Source organism: Metopolophium dirhodum, chromosome 6 (assembly GCF_019925205.1).
Source record: "Metopolophium dirhodum isolate CAU chromosome 6, ASM1992520v1, whole genome shotgun sequence".
In the NCBI taxonomy this organism is placed as follows: Eukaryota; Metazoa; Arthropoda; class Insecta; order Hemiptera; family Aphididae; genus Metopolophium; species Metopolophium dirhodum.
In genome coordinates, this window is record NC_083565.1 from 5,224,134 (window position 1) to 5,240,820 (window position 16,687).

Here is a 16,687-nt window from a genome sequence, read left to right on the forward strand (position 1 = left end):
CAGTATACAAAAAGTAAAGACCACCTGTAAGTATAAAACAGGTACAGAATAATACAAACGCCCGAAATACTCGTTAAAATATTTTAATAATAACAGTAACAATATGATGGTCTTTGGAAAAATAAAAGCGCCCAAAATCCTATACCAGCTAATGCTGGCCAATATAAGAACGATGAACGTACTCGCTGGCTAGTAATAAACATCTGATAGCTTTTCGATTGTCTCGGTGACGGAAGGTATCGAAATCTAGTTCACTTGCAGTTCTGTGTTCTACTTCTCTAAACTCGTCATATCAGCACAAAGTATAGACTTTAAAATGGCCACAACCAATCTGCAAATTTGTTTCAACAACGAAGAGCTAATAAACGAATTGGTACATACTGTATTGGGCGACTTCATCGATGCATGTGTAATGGAGACGTTAGATGCCATCATCGACGCGATTTCTACCCAAGATGATAACAACCTCCAGGATGCTGAAATCGACGACGTCGACGTCAAGGAAGTTGTCGAACCAACGATGTCGGTTGTTTGCGGTGATGCGTCGTCCAGCGGGGAAGCTCCGTCGTCAGAGTTGCAGCCAGTCGAATCCACTGCAACTTCTGAAGACGGACCGCTGGGCGACGCGATGCAGGACGTGAAAGAAGAGAGCACACCGGCTAAGGGAGCAGAGGTCTTCAATTCTTTCGGTGAATTAGTAGGTTGGCTTGATCCGGGGGCAACACCCGTACAACGCGTTCCACGAAAGCGAAATCCATTTTCTGCGGCGTGGACACGCGTCAAGCGCGTTGTACGAGGACTGTGTCGCTGCCGAGGCGAAAGCGTCCACTATTCACGAAGTTGAAACACCGCTTAGCCGAAGACATAGGAAGGAGACGGCGACGTGAAGGATCGGAGGATACGGGAAAGAGCACGGACGGTGCCCGGCGGTATGTCACCCGCGCACGTTCTCCGGCCACCCGCGGCGTGACGAGTTCTTGGGCGTAGCGAGCTCGGTCGCCAATGACGCGCGAGACCCTCTGGCAGCTTGGCGAGCGTCCAGGCTGCGGTTTCGGTTGCGTGGAGCGGCGGACGACGACGACAACGCGGCGCGGCTAGCGGTACTGATGTGGGCAACGATTCCGCCCCAGCGGTACCCGCAACGACGATGGTGCGACTCGTAATGCGACGGAAGCGGCGGAGACTTGGCACGGGGTGAGTGGTAGAGGTATGTGCAGGTACACGGACGCGTGTCAGCGGCGCCAGACCCGCGGAAACTTGACCGTTTCAGGGTCTGTCGGCGTGCGACGACGTGGATCGCAAGACAACGACGCGGCTGAAGGGACAACGCCAGGGCGAGAATTACCGAGAGTTGAGGACCAAGGTGCGTCGCGCTGCGGACCGATGACTCTCGCCTTTTCGCCCCGCGGTAATCCCACATCGGCCGGGTCGCTTGTCCGCGGTCACTGCCGATTCCGCAGCACCAAATCTCGCTTCACTCGCTCGGTGTCTATTGGTCTCTGCCGTCCGTCGTCAGAGTCGTCACCATCAATCGTCAACGCGCATGACATCGCGCACTAGCCGCCGCTTGTCGCCGTCGACCATCGCTCCCGCGGCCGTCTCGGTCTGGACTCGCCGGCTGGGCAAGGTCGTCACGCGCCCGAGCAAACGCGCCCTTGACACTCGTCTACCCGCGGGACCGGTTGTGAGAACTTGGCAAAGGTGACCAGTGGCCTATAACTTGCATATCCGCACCCATTCGCCATCCCCTATCCTCCTGTCCTTGTTTATTGAGTCTCCTTCCTATGTATTTTTTTTTTTTATTTAATTATTCTTTATACCTACATTGTTTTTCCTTGCGTTTTGTATTTTTCTAAATTGTTTGTCCCCCCCCCCTCTTTTTTGGCTTTAAGAATCTTCTACACATATAGCATAATATAGCCACTTTGTGCTCAATTTTTCTGATTACTTTTCTTTATGTCTATTTTTCAAAATTGTTTTCCCCTTTTCTGAATTAAAAATCATATATCTACTTATAAAATGTTAATAATAGCAACTTTGCTCTACTTTTTTCTAGTTACAAAATTTGTTTTTTCTCAAAATCATTTGTTCACCTTTTTGTATTTGAACCATTTATATATAAAATGTTTATGTTTGGTCCAATCAATAAATATACTTTTTGTACCTATATACACAAAAAAATATTGTTTCTTATTTTTTCGTACTGTCGAGTGTAAATAAATCAATTATTACAGATTGAACGGTTAAAAAATCGTTATACTATATATTTTCAACAGAAAAGTGTTAGTCGTTTGTAAGATGGACGCGAATTAAGACGTAGCAGTGGGTTACTAGTGATTTATTTAATATAAAATTGTTTACAAAAAAAAAAAAACCGGGAAAAATATATTAGTCATAAAACAGGTTCAAAAGGAACATTGTCAAAAAAATGTATTAAATGGATGCATTGAATTCAACGATAAATTATTGTACGTGCCTCTACGAAAAACAATTTTGAACTGTAAAAGTTCCAACTTCTAAATAGTGTAAATTATGTTACAATGATAAATTTCTATTTTATATTAGTATGTTGAATTGGAATTTGCCAAAACATGATATACCTATATATTATTTTATGTTATATACTATTATGGTTTTTTGTCATAGGTAATATATTATTGTTGTTCACTTAAAATTCAATAATATATATACATATAATATATACCGTATCGTATAATGGTTTAAATGGATTAGTGGCAATAAAAGCTTGAAATATTTTTAAAAATGCAGTGTATAATCAAATACATATTAAGAGGAAACTTAGATTACTTTTTCGAGGTTTTTAATAAAAATATTACCAATATTTATCGGGAGTAAACTATACAAATTTAAATTGTTCAAATACTATTAAATAGCCTAAAATCATAAAATATAATATATAACGTAATTATAATATATACTGTTAAATAACAATAATTATTAACTGCGTTCGGTATTTTGCTGTAGGTACCTAATTCAAAAAAAATATTATTCACAAACACAATTGCGCCTGACAAGAAATTAGGATTTTTTTTTTTTTCTAATCGTGAAATTAAATTCATTAATGGTTACTTTTAAAAATATTTATAAGCATGGTTAACAGTTTAAAGCCAACTAATACTACCTATACTAAACTATACTATACTATACTATTGTCTATTAGTAAGTATTATGTTATTATTATGCTATTATATTGTTGAGTAAAATAAAATAATATAGACATAAAATTGTTTTTCTTGATTTGACATAATCAAAACATTCAAAACTACCCACCTATTAATTATTTGTGGAATACTATTCCTTTTGTCCTTTTTTTTTTTGAATTTTCCATATTATATTTTAATACTAGAATTTTACTGAGTTGATTTTGACTCATTAATGTGGGAATGCAAGACAAATGTATTAATTTAATGGACTGATCATTAGCCATTGTCTACTAAATCTGTTTAATGGTTGTAATTATGTTGTAGCTCTCTATTGATTCGTTAATTGATTTCTGATTGTTCATGAAGCCCAGCATAAGTTTCTGAAATAATTTTTTATTATTTTTAAATTAGAAAAAGAACATTCTTTAAGGGTATCTATAATAGCCAATAGGTATGTAGTTATAAATATGCAACTTTTTATAGTTTTAATTTAATAATTTTGTAAACTAGTTCTTAAACTTAATACTGATCGGGTAGGTATAAGTACTTAATTATTATTTTAAATGTCTAACGTCAATTAATATTTAACCACCTACATTAACTATTATTTTCATGACTTATAAAATATATTAAAATCAGTAATAACAAATTTGTTAATGCAAAGAAGTTATTATAATTTATAACAATAATTTTAATTAATATTTTATTAATTTGACTAGGTAGATAAACAATTTTAAAAAAATCAAAAAATTAGAATTTCAAGTAAAAATAGTTTTTGAATTGTAATTTTTAATGGTTTTTATTTTACAAATTAAAAACTAGCTTATGTAATCAATAAATTATAAAATGTTTTATTATACATATTGTAAAACTAAATTGAATACAATATTACGTTATTCATTAACCCTTTATAGTTTAAAATATTTATTTGTTCATTCTTTTTTCGTCTTTTAGATGCTCCACTTCCAAACTGTTGGTAAAACATTTTTACTTTAAGTGTCAATAATAGACAAATGTACATAGTAGGTAAATCACGTTTTTAATAAGAAAATTAAAAATAAATTTAATAGGTATAGGTAGTACAAAATCAGAAATAAAACATAAGCATAATCAATGTGCACTAAGAGACCGTGCCTATAGTATAGGCCCTATACAATGAAAAAAATTGAATCACAGTTATCTAAGCTGTAGTTTATCCAGCAAAAGACCGTACTGTGGCCCCAAAACAGCCTAAATAAATATCCAAAATAAATGGTCGGGTGCAGCGAATCGGTTGCACCTGTGTGCAGTGGCGCAACTAGAATTAAAATCTTGGGGGCGCTACAATATTATGAATTACTCACATATTCGGGGGGGGGGGGGGATAATGATTACCAGCATCATTTTGAATAAAGAAAAAAATAAATAGTAATAGTAAAACTTAAATAAAACAAGTATAAGTTTATTTTTATTCTTAACAACAATTTTAAATTTCAGTTATTAGCTGTATATAAACTGTTAACATCATAATGATAAATCGTAAATGTATTAATAATTTAACAATATTACACTTATAAACTATAACACAATATGTGTTGGAAATATTTTTTTCAATTACCACGGTTATAAAGCATTAAGCAACATAAATTATTATTATAAGTAAATAGGTACTTTGTACTTATATAATAACTAACAATATATAAAATAAATATTGTTTCAATTTTCAAAGAAAACAACATTAAATAAAAGTAGGTACAACATTGTATAAAACATATAATATGAACTATGAGTATTAATTATTGTTTTATAGCCTATAGGTAGTTTTTATAATTTTAGATATTAATAGGTTGATAATTTAATTTAGAAAAAAACCTTTGATAAACCAAAGTATTTTTAATTTGTAGTACAATATGTCAAAATGTTTTTTTTCTTAATAATATACATAAGTGCAACAATAAACTTAAGTCCTGAAAATGTATGCTAATATTACTATTATTAGTACAAATCAGTGGACCAGGCAGCTGCAACATGATAATTATTATTTTAATTTCGGTTTGCATTTTAATTATTTAATAATTCCAACAAAATGAATTTCAATAGATATACATTGAATGAATTCAAATCTAAATAATATCATTATTTAACATAAGCTATCATACACTAAACAAACTTACTAACAGCATTTTCTAATAGCACTGGTTGGTCTAAAAACTAAAAACTGTATAGGCATATACTAGTTACTTGTGTGAATATTTAGGTAGAGGTTATGGCTTCATAAAAAGTACTCAAGCCCCCAAATAATATTTTTTCCCTCACAACTAATTATAATATAAAAGATAATACAACTACAAATCACAATTCGGTTTCCTATGACATGGCACTATTACAAAATTAAATGTTTGAAAAATAAATTAAACCCAGATTTTAAGGTCTGCACCATTGCCATTGGTTACATAAAAGGAACTATTAAAAAAGTGAATATTAATAAGTAATAAACAAATCAAATTGCTATCACACAGAATAGTTGCTTTAGGTAAATATAATTTAAATTATTAATTAATCAATTTCAATTTTAAAAACTCTCAATTGTAAATTAGTAGTCAACTTTTAACATTACATAGAATTAACAACCTAATATAATCAAAAACCTCCATTCCAACATTAAGTAGTAATTAGTATCCACCAATTATTATCTTAATTAGCATAAAACATAGTACTTAGTTAATATTATAATATAAATAACACCATTACTAATACTAGTATTTACCTAAAAATAATAAAGTATTAATAAGTACTAAATAGATATGAATCCATTGCTAAGAATCATTTTTCTTTACTAGAGTGTATATTGTCTTTCTCAATCTCTTACTTATCTCTAATAAAGATTAAATGTTATGATTAATTTAAATTTGTACTTAAATTAATTGAATATAAATGTAAAACAAACAATTAGTATCAGCAATACATGTATGATTCATTTGTACATTTTGTAAGTCAGTATTCGATAATAAAATATTAAAATAATTATTACAGAATTAGTTGTACAGTTATAGATAAAAAAATTAATGACTATTATTTATAGTCATTAGTCAAATTAAACATAATAGAATTATAAAAATCTAAATAGTAAATACATTGTCTGGGTATTTAAAAAAAATGTTAACAAGTATATTATGTCAAGTTAAATATTGTATATTTCGTCTGTTAAATTGTATAGTGAAAATAGTTTTATAATTTTCTGAGCAACAAATAAAAATTTTTGTAAAATTAAGTTATACATTGTCAGTAAAAATAAATATATATGTATTTTTATGTGGTTGAGCTTCAAATACCTCTAATATGTACGTAAAGACAAGAGGAATTTTAGTTGGTCCCATGAAATTCAAAACTTGTTACAAAAACAAGTAATTAGCTATTACAGCAGGAAAAAACACATTTTCAATAAAATAGTTATTACTTAATACATTTTTGAACTATCAGATTAAGATCATAACTATTAATAAATTGTAATAATTGTTTTATTTATTTACCTATTAAACAGAACTACTGCAAAATAGTTTTAATAAAAATATTAAATTAACATTTTTTTTTAAACGTGCATCAGTCAAATCTACAATACTCTAATCTTTTTTTCAAACTATTATTGAGATTCTGACAAAAATTATGACATCTTGACCAGTCTGAAAATTGTTCACTATTTCTAAATGTGTTTAAATAAACTAAAATGTCAACTCGTAGTATTATTAGTAAATAATATTGTTATTATATTTTGTTACACCTACAATTTTCAAAATAACGCTTAAAATCTTCATTACAAGCATTTATTTTAAAACATTAAAACAAGCAAAAAAAATCAAACACAAAAATTATACCCTGCTCCCAACCAAACTAAAAATAAATAAAAAAGGGTCACCCCTCGAAATGAAATATTTTCAAACATAAAACTGCCCATCCATAGAAAAAATGTCAGACCTGAAATTAAATGTGTTTTAAAATTGCACTCTTTTTCCATTTTTAAATTTGTAAATTAATAGAAAAACAATATGACGAACAGTGTTACTGAGAATCAGCTAATCATATGTTATCGTGTTGATATATTTTTATTGGCTAGCCATGACAGACACAACATATAGCAAAAATAAACAGACGAGCTGAGTATTACTACTAAAAATAGGATATTACTAATTGAGTTCTAAGGCAAAATTCTATCAAAAATACATTGAGGAAAAAATTATTAGGTTTTGTCAGTGTTTAGCTGTCAGTCTATGTTATCTCAAAATAGAAAATATATAGAAAAAAAAACATAAAAATAACTATACTATATTATAAATTACATATTATTTGAAATCAAAGTAACACGACATACATTTCCATAATGATCTGCTCCTTTGCTAGAGTCAAGCCAAATAAAAAAGCAAATGCTTTCAGTCCCAGACCATGTTTATAAGTTATAACCAATTTAAATTTTTGAATTTTAATAATATTAACTGATTCATATTTTTAGAATTGTTTTGTGTTTATACTCTTGTTTATTTAAACTTAAACTACTCAAGTAATCTACCACTCCTCTTCTTCTTCTTCAGTAGCAACCAGGTTGGATGTGACATCAACATTCTAAAAAAAAAAATTAAAATTAACAGAATTTAAGCATTTTGCTATTTTGGTATATATATCTTATGATTAATAGTGTATAATAAAACAAATAAATAATGTACTATTTCTTGTTTCTGAAAATAATAAGACGACTGCATAGGCGGATATTTGGTCACATCCGGGGGCGGGTTTAACATTTTTGCCTTATCCATTAGCTGTAACATACATTTTTAAACGCTTCAACCTACTAACTAGTGGCTACTCAGTACTCCTACTTTATTCTAGCAGAGGCACCAAGTATATATAGGTGTATTAAAATACACAATTTATTTTGACATCTAATGTAGTTTGTTACATTCAGGGGGGGCTTAAGCTCCCCCAATATCCGCCTATGGACAATTGGATAGTTAATATTAAATATTTATCTTCATGTTACCGTTCTTATATCGTTGAAATCATCAATAGCCGGGCGAGCTCGAATACGTTCAGAAGCATCTTTTAAAAATGATGGTACTTCTTGATCTGCCTAAAATATATAATTATCAACATATTATTTTATAATTGAAATTTTAAGAATAATGTAATGATCTTTTAATTTTATAAATTTTTTTTAAATATTTTATGTATTGCAATGCTATTATTTAAACACAATTTAATTGCAAATTTATACTATTTCCAGCAAAAGAACATTCCAATTCTGCGCATACCTACTTGACACACGGCTATTGGAACCAATTCCACTATGGCAGGGTTTCGCATGGGGATGTGCAGAAAAACCAATTTTTATTATCACGCTGGATAGAGTATAGTAATTTGGGTATTATAATAAGTTGAGTTAAATAAAATAGTTAATATTAATCTATATTTTAATATTTTTAAAGAATTAGTATTTATGGAATCTTACTTGTTTGAGAATTCTAATTAATTCAGAAGCTAGTGGACCATCAGATTCTGGGTCAAAAAATGAAATAGCTTTACCAGCATTTCCTAATCTACCAGTACGCCCAATCCGATGGACATACTCTTCAACTGTTTTTGGTAGATCAAAGTTCACTACATAATTCACACCTTTTATGTCTAGTAATACAAATAAAAAAAATAATAATAATAATTAATAATCTATAATAATAAAATAATCATTTAAAGTAAATACCTAATCCACGAGCTGCAACAGCAGTGGCTACTAGAATTTTCATTCTATTTGTTTTGAAATCTCTTAATGCCTGTTCTCGTTCAGGTTGCTCACGTGCACCATGAATACTTGTAGTAGGGAAATCCACTTCACTTAAATAAGCAGCTGTATAATCCGCAACTTTTTTTCTTTCAACAAACACTATTGTACCTTGACAATTTTCTAAAATAATAAAAACACGATTGGTTATATAAATTATAATATTTGTACAAGCTTTAGACACAAACAATTGCGTCAATATTTTAATATTTTAATTTATAATAAATTATTTAACATTTAACATTAATAAGCATACCCATATCTTTAATTACATCAAGTAATGCATTTTTTTTTTTAAACTTTGTGACTTCTATTACTGTTTGCACAACATCTTTACATGCTCCTCCTATTTCCCCAACAGCTACAAATATATAATCTGATTTCAAGTAAGTAGTGGCCATAAGTTGTATTTCACTTGGAAATGTAGCAGAAAACATAACTGTCTGTCTCGATTCCTAGAAAAATTATACTCATTAAAACTTCCGTCATAGTCCACATTGTATATAATACATCTCATTTACTATTAATGTATAAATAATAAACTAGCTAATCCTGCACGGTGTTCCCCTTGACAAGTTAAATAACCATGGATTTACCCCTTCTTAAACACTGTTAATGTAAACTGTACAGAATTTTAAGACAGATATTTTGGTTGTTTTGATTAAATACAATATACAGGTGTAAAATTATATCTAATCATAACTTTTATTTACTAGGGAATACAATACCAGTCAAAATCAGTTCATCCGGTTTGAACCTCTTTCCAGACATACAGCCAAATGTACCTGTGCAAGTGTCATGCAATATTACATTTAATCGTATAGGTTAGGTTACGTATATACAGTGTTGGATAAGTTACTTTTAAAAAGTAATTAAGTTAGTTTACTCATTACTTAGAGATAAATATAATTAAGTTACTTTACTCGTTACTCAAATAAAACTGTAATGAAATTACTTAACTTATGGAAAATGGACATATAAATTTTGGCCAAAATTGTTTTTCTCGGACAAAAAGCTTGAAATGTAATAAAAAGGATCTCCTATGTTTAAATAGTTTTTATTTAATTTTAAATGTTTTATTAATAACTATTTAGATACAAGTTGATATCATAAAATCAAATATTTAATATACCTTATGCCAAAATAATACATAATTGTCATTATATGTATATATACACTGGTCGGCTGTTTTATATCTTACCGACCATGGTTGGGTATCTAGGCATAGTGTATATTATAAATTATCATTTTATATTTTTGAACAAAGAAAACTTACTATGGAAGGCATAGTCGAATTTGTTAATACTTGTTCTATATCAGGTTTAAATCCCATATCCAACATTCTGTCTGCTTCATCCAAAATAAAAATTTTAACTGATGAGAAAGTCACAATACCTTTTTCAACAAAATCAATCAGACGTCCTGGTGTAGCAGTTAATATGTGAACTCCTCTCTGTGTGGAGAAATTTGTCATGATTAAAATATAAGTTCAAAGGAGTGGATTTATTTTTTAATAATTAAACTATATAAAATTACATTACCTGAAGGATTTTAGATTTTTGGTGGTAAACAGATGTACCTCCATACAGTAGTCCATTTCTAATATCAGTTCCTTTACTAAATTTCCATACACATTCACTAATTTGTGAAACTAACTCTCTTGTAGGTGCAATAATAACTACATGCGGTTCACAATGATGTTCATCGTAAATTAACTGTGTTGGTTGCTTCAGCAAATTATGCAAAATAGGTAAGACATACGCTGCCTAAAAAAAAAGTTATACTTTATACATTTGCTGAATATTTAAAATTAAATTAACTTACAGTTTTTCCAGAACCAGTCTGAGCACTGGCCATCAAATCTCTGCCATCAATGATAATAGGTATCGCATAATTTTGTATTGGAGTTGGTGTAGAGAAATTACAGTAAGATAAGTTGTCTAGCAAAATAGTGCGCAAACCAGAACTATGAAAAGATGTTATACTTTTTGGAGGGTTAGTTCCACTCACTTTTACTTCAATAGTATTATACTTGTCAAAATTAAGCCCTGCCTCAATTCCAGAAATAGACTCTTCATTTTCAATATCAGGAGGAATATACGGTGCTTTTGGTTTATCATTTTCGTTTTTTTTATGACCATCTTCACAATTCCCATACCAGCCACCTGATCCTGATTGATCTCGCCTTCCACCTCTACCACGGTTAAACCCTCGTCCTCGACCTCGATGACCTGGGGCAGTGTTACCACCATGATTATTAATACCAGAGCCATATTCATCCCTAAATGATTCATTTTCTTCGTCATATCTTTTTAAAAAACCTCTACCACGACCACGGCCACGGCCACGTACATGTCCATTATTTGAAGTGGAATCATTACCGTATGATTTTTCATAAGAATTGTTTCCATTGTTGGATTTATTATATCCTCCTGTTCCTTTCCGATATCCTGAGTTATTTTTATTACCATAATGATTTTTTTGATCAGTTTCAGTAACCCAATTGTCTTGTGTGTTTTCATTAGAGAAACCACAGTTATTTTCTTGTGTGTCTATAACGACATTTTCAGGCACCGAATTATCATTTAATGTAGTATCATTTAATGTTTCTACTATATTCTGTTCATAGTTATCATTATAAGAAATATTTTCATCGTTTTTCCATTCGCCAACAGCAGGCTGGTTGATTTTATTAGCGTCTGATGAATTAACAACAGTTTCTTCCATAGTGAGATATCTGTAGGCATAATTTTTTAAATGTTTAGATCAATTTATTTAAGTCTTAAACTATTATTTAAATAATATAATATTATAATATATTTGAACTTTTGCACATTTGTGCATGGATATGTCAGAAAATATTAAATGTTGATCACATTTGATTTAATTTTTATATAGATAACAAGAAAAATTAATATTACCAATTATTTAATATTTAAATAATTAAACGTATTCTAATTTGCTAAAGAAGAGTGTATTCAATTAAAATACCTATTTACAATAAATGAAAAAAATAATAGGTACTTAATAGAAATTTCTATTTCAATAATTGTAAGCTAAAAGTTAAGATAAAACAAATTATGTACCTAATTAAAAGTACCAAATACATTTTAGCATTATGTTAGTTCGATAAAAATGACAAAGAAAAGAGTTGTTTTCATTATGTTCCAGAGTAATTTGAATAAAAACTCAAATTTCCCCACATCGTCAAGTAGATACCACCTACATTTTTTTACAACAAAAATACTCTTTAATTATTCGTTGTTTCTGTAAGGACATAGCATAAAACAACTAATAATAACCTACGTAAATCACTATCTATTAAATGTAGTTAATGTAACATTAAAAGGTACCTAATTTTAATATTTACTCAAACAATTACCTATTGTGTTCGAACGGTCGGAAACAGTGCTAGTTACAGACCACAGAGCTCTTGTTATGTAGACGTTGATAACAATATAGTTCTCTTGTAAATTAAAAAACAAATTAATACAAGCACCAAACTATAAGAAGGCCAATGCCCAAAATTATTGTAATAGCGTAAGTGAAATCTGTCATACGACAGACACCACACACTCAGTACTCACAAAAGTATTGCTCGGACTTGGACCAAATCTGAACTTTTGCGATCATACCATGTTGTTGATATTATAATATGAACAATAAATTACGAAATTATGAATCGAAATCACGCTATCCTGAACCCGTTAAAAAAGGCTCATCGTCGACAATCCAATGCCTGTTAACCGCATTCCACATCCACAATAATTTCCAATATAGTAATATACCAGTACGCCTGCACGCCACAAGTCAAAACTCACAACCTAAAAAACAAAATAATAATAACAACAACAGTCTAGTCCAATCACAGAATGATGACCGCCGATTGTGCGCATGCGTCGTGATTGCCGTATTACTATCATCTTGGGTCCGGATTTTAAATTAAATTTTACCATAGAATAAAATATATAATTATTTTACCAGTTACCACGGAACTCCAACAACTGATTATTTAAATAGACTCTTGGTCTTGGTCCATAGATAAGAATAAATGTCTTAATTATAAATCCATGCCCCGCCACCCCGGGGTTTTTTTGACATAACAATGTCATAACCACGGACTAAGATATAAGTAGGTATAATGTTTATAACTATTAATCTGTGATATTGTGATCATAAGTAAATTCATGGCCATGAACCACGAACTAAGATAACGCATAATAATCATTAACCTATGACATTATACTATTCTGTGTAGAGAGCCTTAATATATTAACTATTGAGACTATCTAATTCTATATTTCTGTGGTATGAGGATTAAGGGCTATGATAATAATATATAGTTTCATAAGAGTAAAAAATGTAGGAGATTTATATTTTGTTCAACACAGTTGTGTTGTTGCATATTTGAGGATATTTCAGGGCTTAAAAAAAAATCTAGTTTTTTACCATAATACGTATTATCTGATATCTCTGAACACTTGGTAAATTAATTGTAAGAAAAAGTAATTTTACATTTTTATTTTTATTTTGAGAATTAGGTACCTCCTTTATAACTTCTATAATTTCTTTAATAATTTATCAATTATCATTTTTTTGGAATATTGTTTGTTTTTTTTGAACATCGACTGTTTACTATTATTTTAAAAATCTATATTCTGCAATTACTTATTAAGTGTAATGCGACTAGGCAAGTGTACACTGTACTTGCAGATTACTTTGACCTCACTTCAATAATTCTTTAACAAAGAATAATTTAACATTATTTTTTTAAATTACTATAGTACTATTGCAATTAATGTAATTAATCAACACTTAACTTGTTTAAATGAATAATGAGTGATGACATTAAAAATAAGTTATAACTTATAGCTTTATAGTTCTTATTTTTTCAGTTGATTTAAAATTAATCTATCAAGTTTTTTTTTTTTTAAATACCTAATTTATTTGAAGTTATTTACAATCTATAGTCTTACTCACTTGTGTAATTTAGTAGTGTCATAGAATCATTACGACTCGCATTTTATCAAAATATATTTACTGCCTAATATACCTAATAATAAGCACCAATTATATGACGACAAAATTATCCCATACAAAATGTAATCTGACATTATTAATTTACGTTACTACCTATATTGTTTCGCATTCTACACATTTTATTGCATTTCATACCTTATCTATAAAATATATAATTTTTAATTGGTATTTTTTAAGAATTAGTATTAATGGAAACTTATTTATATGAGGATCCTAATTAATTCAGGAGTTAATGGACCATCAGATTCTGGGTCAAAAAATGAAATATTAAACTTATTTACGGTAGTTGAGAACCGTTTTATTCTGCTCTTGGCTTTTACATATTTTTCATTAATCATTATATAATATATTGTGCGGGTCGCGACTCTCTTATCTCTGGCCATGCCTGACATTGAGGCATAATGAATTTTAGATTCTGAGTGGAGCGATGAATATAGTTAGGTATTTACCTAGTACCTTACCCATTGATTTTACAATGTATTTTTTTATGTGTATGTGTTCACGATAAGTAGTCGAAATAATACTTCGATTTCCAACTTCAGTAGCTTTTACGGTGTGGAAGTGAATCTAGTTGGTGCGCATTGCGGTACTAGGGTAATTAATTTCGGAGGGGAGGGGACAAATCAAAAAATTAGGAAAAACGGGAATTTTAAAGAAAGAAAAAAAAGGTGGTTAATGGATGTTGCTCTGCTGTACAGTAGGTTACAAGTGGGTCACTGTAATGGATGATGTTAAAATTGAATTCAATGATATAATATCATTGTATGAGAAAAACGATTCTGAGCGTAAACGATCAGTCAGCCTATGATATTACCAAGTATATTTGATGATATTATTGTGAATAAAGTAATTTATATATAACCTATTTACGTGGAGCCTTGTTTTAAGTTTTCAATCCTTAGCTATAGTAAAGTTGAACATTTTATAAATTGTTAACTACAAAATAATTATTAAATTTAAAATTTGAACTTTAAATGCTTATAAAAAAGAATTGTGCCTACGTATTTTTAATATTTTTCAACTGCTATTAAAATGATATATCAGGAGCCTTATACTAAATTTTCACGCTTTTTTACCCAACAAATACAATTTCATTGATATTTATAGAAAAAAAAACTAAGAAAATTGAAAACTGACAATGTCCGTAAACAGCTCAAAAAAAATCAAATTATTTTCAAAATTGTATGGTGTATAGAAAATGCTAATATAAACATTCAGTGAAATTTTCAAGTATCTACAGTCATACGTTTTTTAATTACAACAAAATAATAAAAATCGCTACTTAAGAATTCGAGTGAATATCAAATGTTGTAAAAATATGAACCTCAAACGCTAACAATTTAACATGACTTCCTTACAGACATTTTTTTTTTTGAAAAAAGCTGTAGACAAACTTATAAGGAATCTTGTATTACTAAAATTTTTAGGAATTTCTAACTCAAAATAATTTTCATTTTTCATTTTTATGCCTTTTGTTAAAATTCGAACTTTAAATGAATATAAAATAAAATTGTAACTATGTATTTTTAATATTTTTCATCTGTCATTGTAACATTATATTAGGAGCCTTGCATTACATTTTCAATCTTTTTAACCCAACGAATAACATTTTGTTGATATGTATTAAAAATTGGAAACTGAATATTAAGTCCGTAAAAAGCTAGTTAAAATATTTTAAAAATGTTATCGTGTACTTACCTATTCATTTATTATTTTTGAAAAGTGGAGACTATGTGGTATTCAGGTGCGGACTGGCTGGGATGATGGGATGCTACAAAATCCCTTGCCCTAAAATATATTTGCCTAATATTATTTATTATATATTTAAAGACTCTAGACACCTAATGAACAGCAGATTGTTACCAACTTACGATTATAAGTAATCTATAATATTGTACAACTTTGATTGAAAGTCGGTTGTAACTTGGTACTTATTTACGTTTTTAACGTATATTCAATATTTTTTCAAAACAAAATATAATATATTAATATTTTATAAATAATCTACATGTATTAAATTCGCCCCAACAATTTTTGTTATTTTCCCTTTAAATTGTGTAGCATCTCGTGCCCAATTTACCAGTCCGCGCCTGGCGGTATTCATTTTTTTAAGATAACATACCGCGATTACTGACCAATACTTACCTATAACTCTATAAGTATTATTCAAGTTTAGATTAGTGGAGTAATGAACGACATTTTGCGGGTTACCCCTGTGTCACTACACCACTTATCAAAACTTTATATGCTTATATAATTTAAAAGTAATAAACCTATAACTAATGACCTAGTTGTCCAAAATGTGATCTTTGTAGATTAAAATACTCCAAATAATATTCTGCTAAGGAATATGAAATAAAAAATATATGGTGTTATTCAAAAGAGTAAAAAACTAAAATAAAATAAAAATATATTATTTTCAGAAATGTTGTTTTGAAACGAGTAAATTACATCAAATTAAGTACTTAAAACAACAGTTTTTTTTTTAAATAATGAGCGTCAACAGTATAGACTATAGGGTAATAATATGTCAACACTTAAATGGCTCACTCTGTACATTGATATACAAAAAAAAAAAAAGGCATAGAATACACAGGTACCTACTGCTTATGTGATCCACGTAGGTCGTAGGTATACCTACTAATTAAAAAATGAGGTAACTTTTTTAAACTGAGTTAAG

General features: G+C 29.8%; 1 protein-coding gene across 1 annotated transcript; it reads right to left on the minus strand.

Moving 5' to 3' along the window:
• Positions 1–4,583: 4,583 nt before the first annotated feature.
• Positions 4,584–12,834, minus strand: LOC132946455 (ATP-dependent RNA helicase vasa-like). Its single transcript, XM_061016462.1, has 10 exons — positions 12,555–12,834; positions 12,350–12,433; positions 10,792–11,704; positions 10,509–10,733; positions 10,244–10,420; positions 9,224–9,422; positions 8,890–9,090; positions 8,641–8,813; positions 8,173–8,262; positions 4,584–7,757 (listed from the first exon to the last, which is right to left on the minus strand). The coding sequence occupies exons 3-10, from the start codon at positions 11,692–11,694 to the stop codon at positions 7,701–7,703; spliced, it is 2,025 nt and encodes a 674-aa protein (XP_060872445.1). The 5' UTR covers positions 11,695–11,704; positions 12,350–12,433; positions 12,555–12,834; the 3' UTR covers positions 4,584–7,700.
• Positions 12,835–16,687: the final 3,853 nt, after the last annotated feature.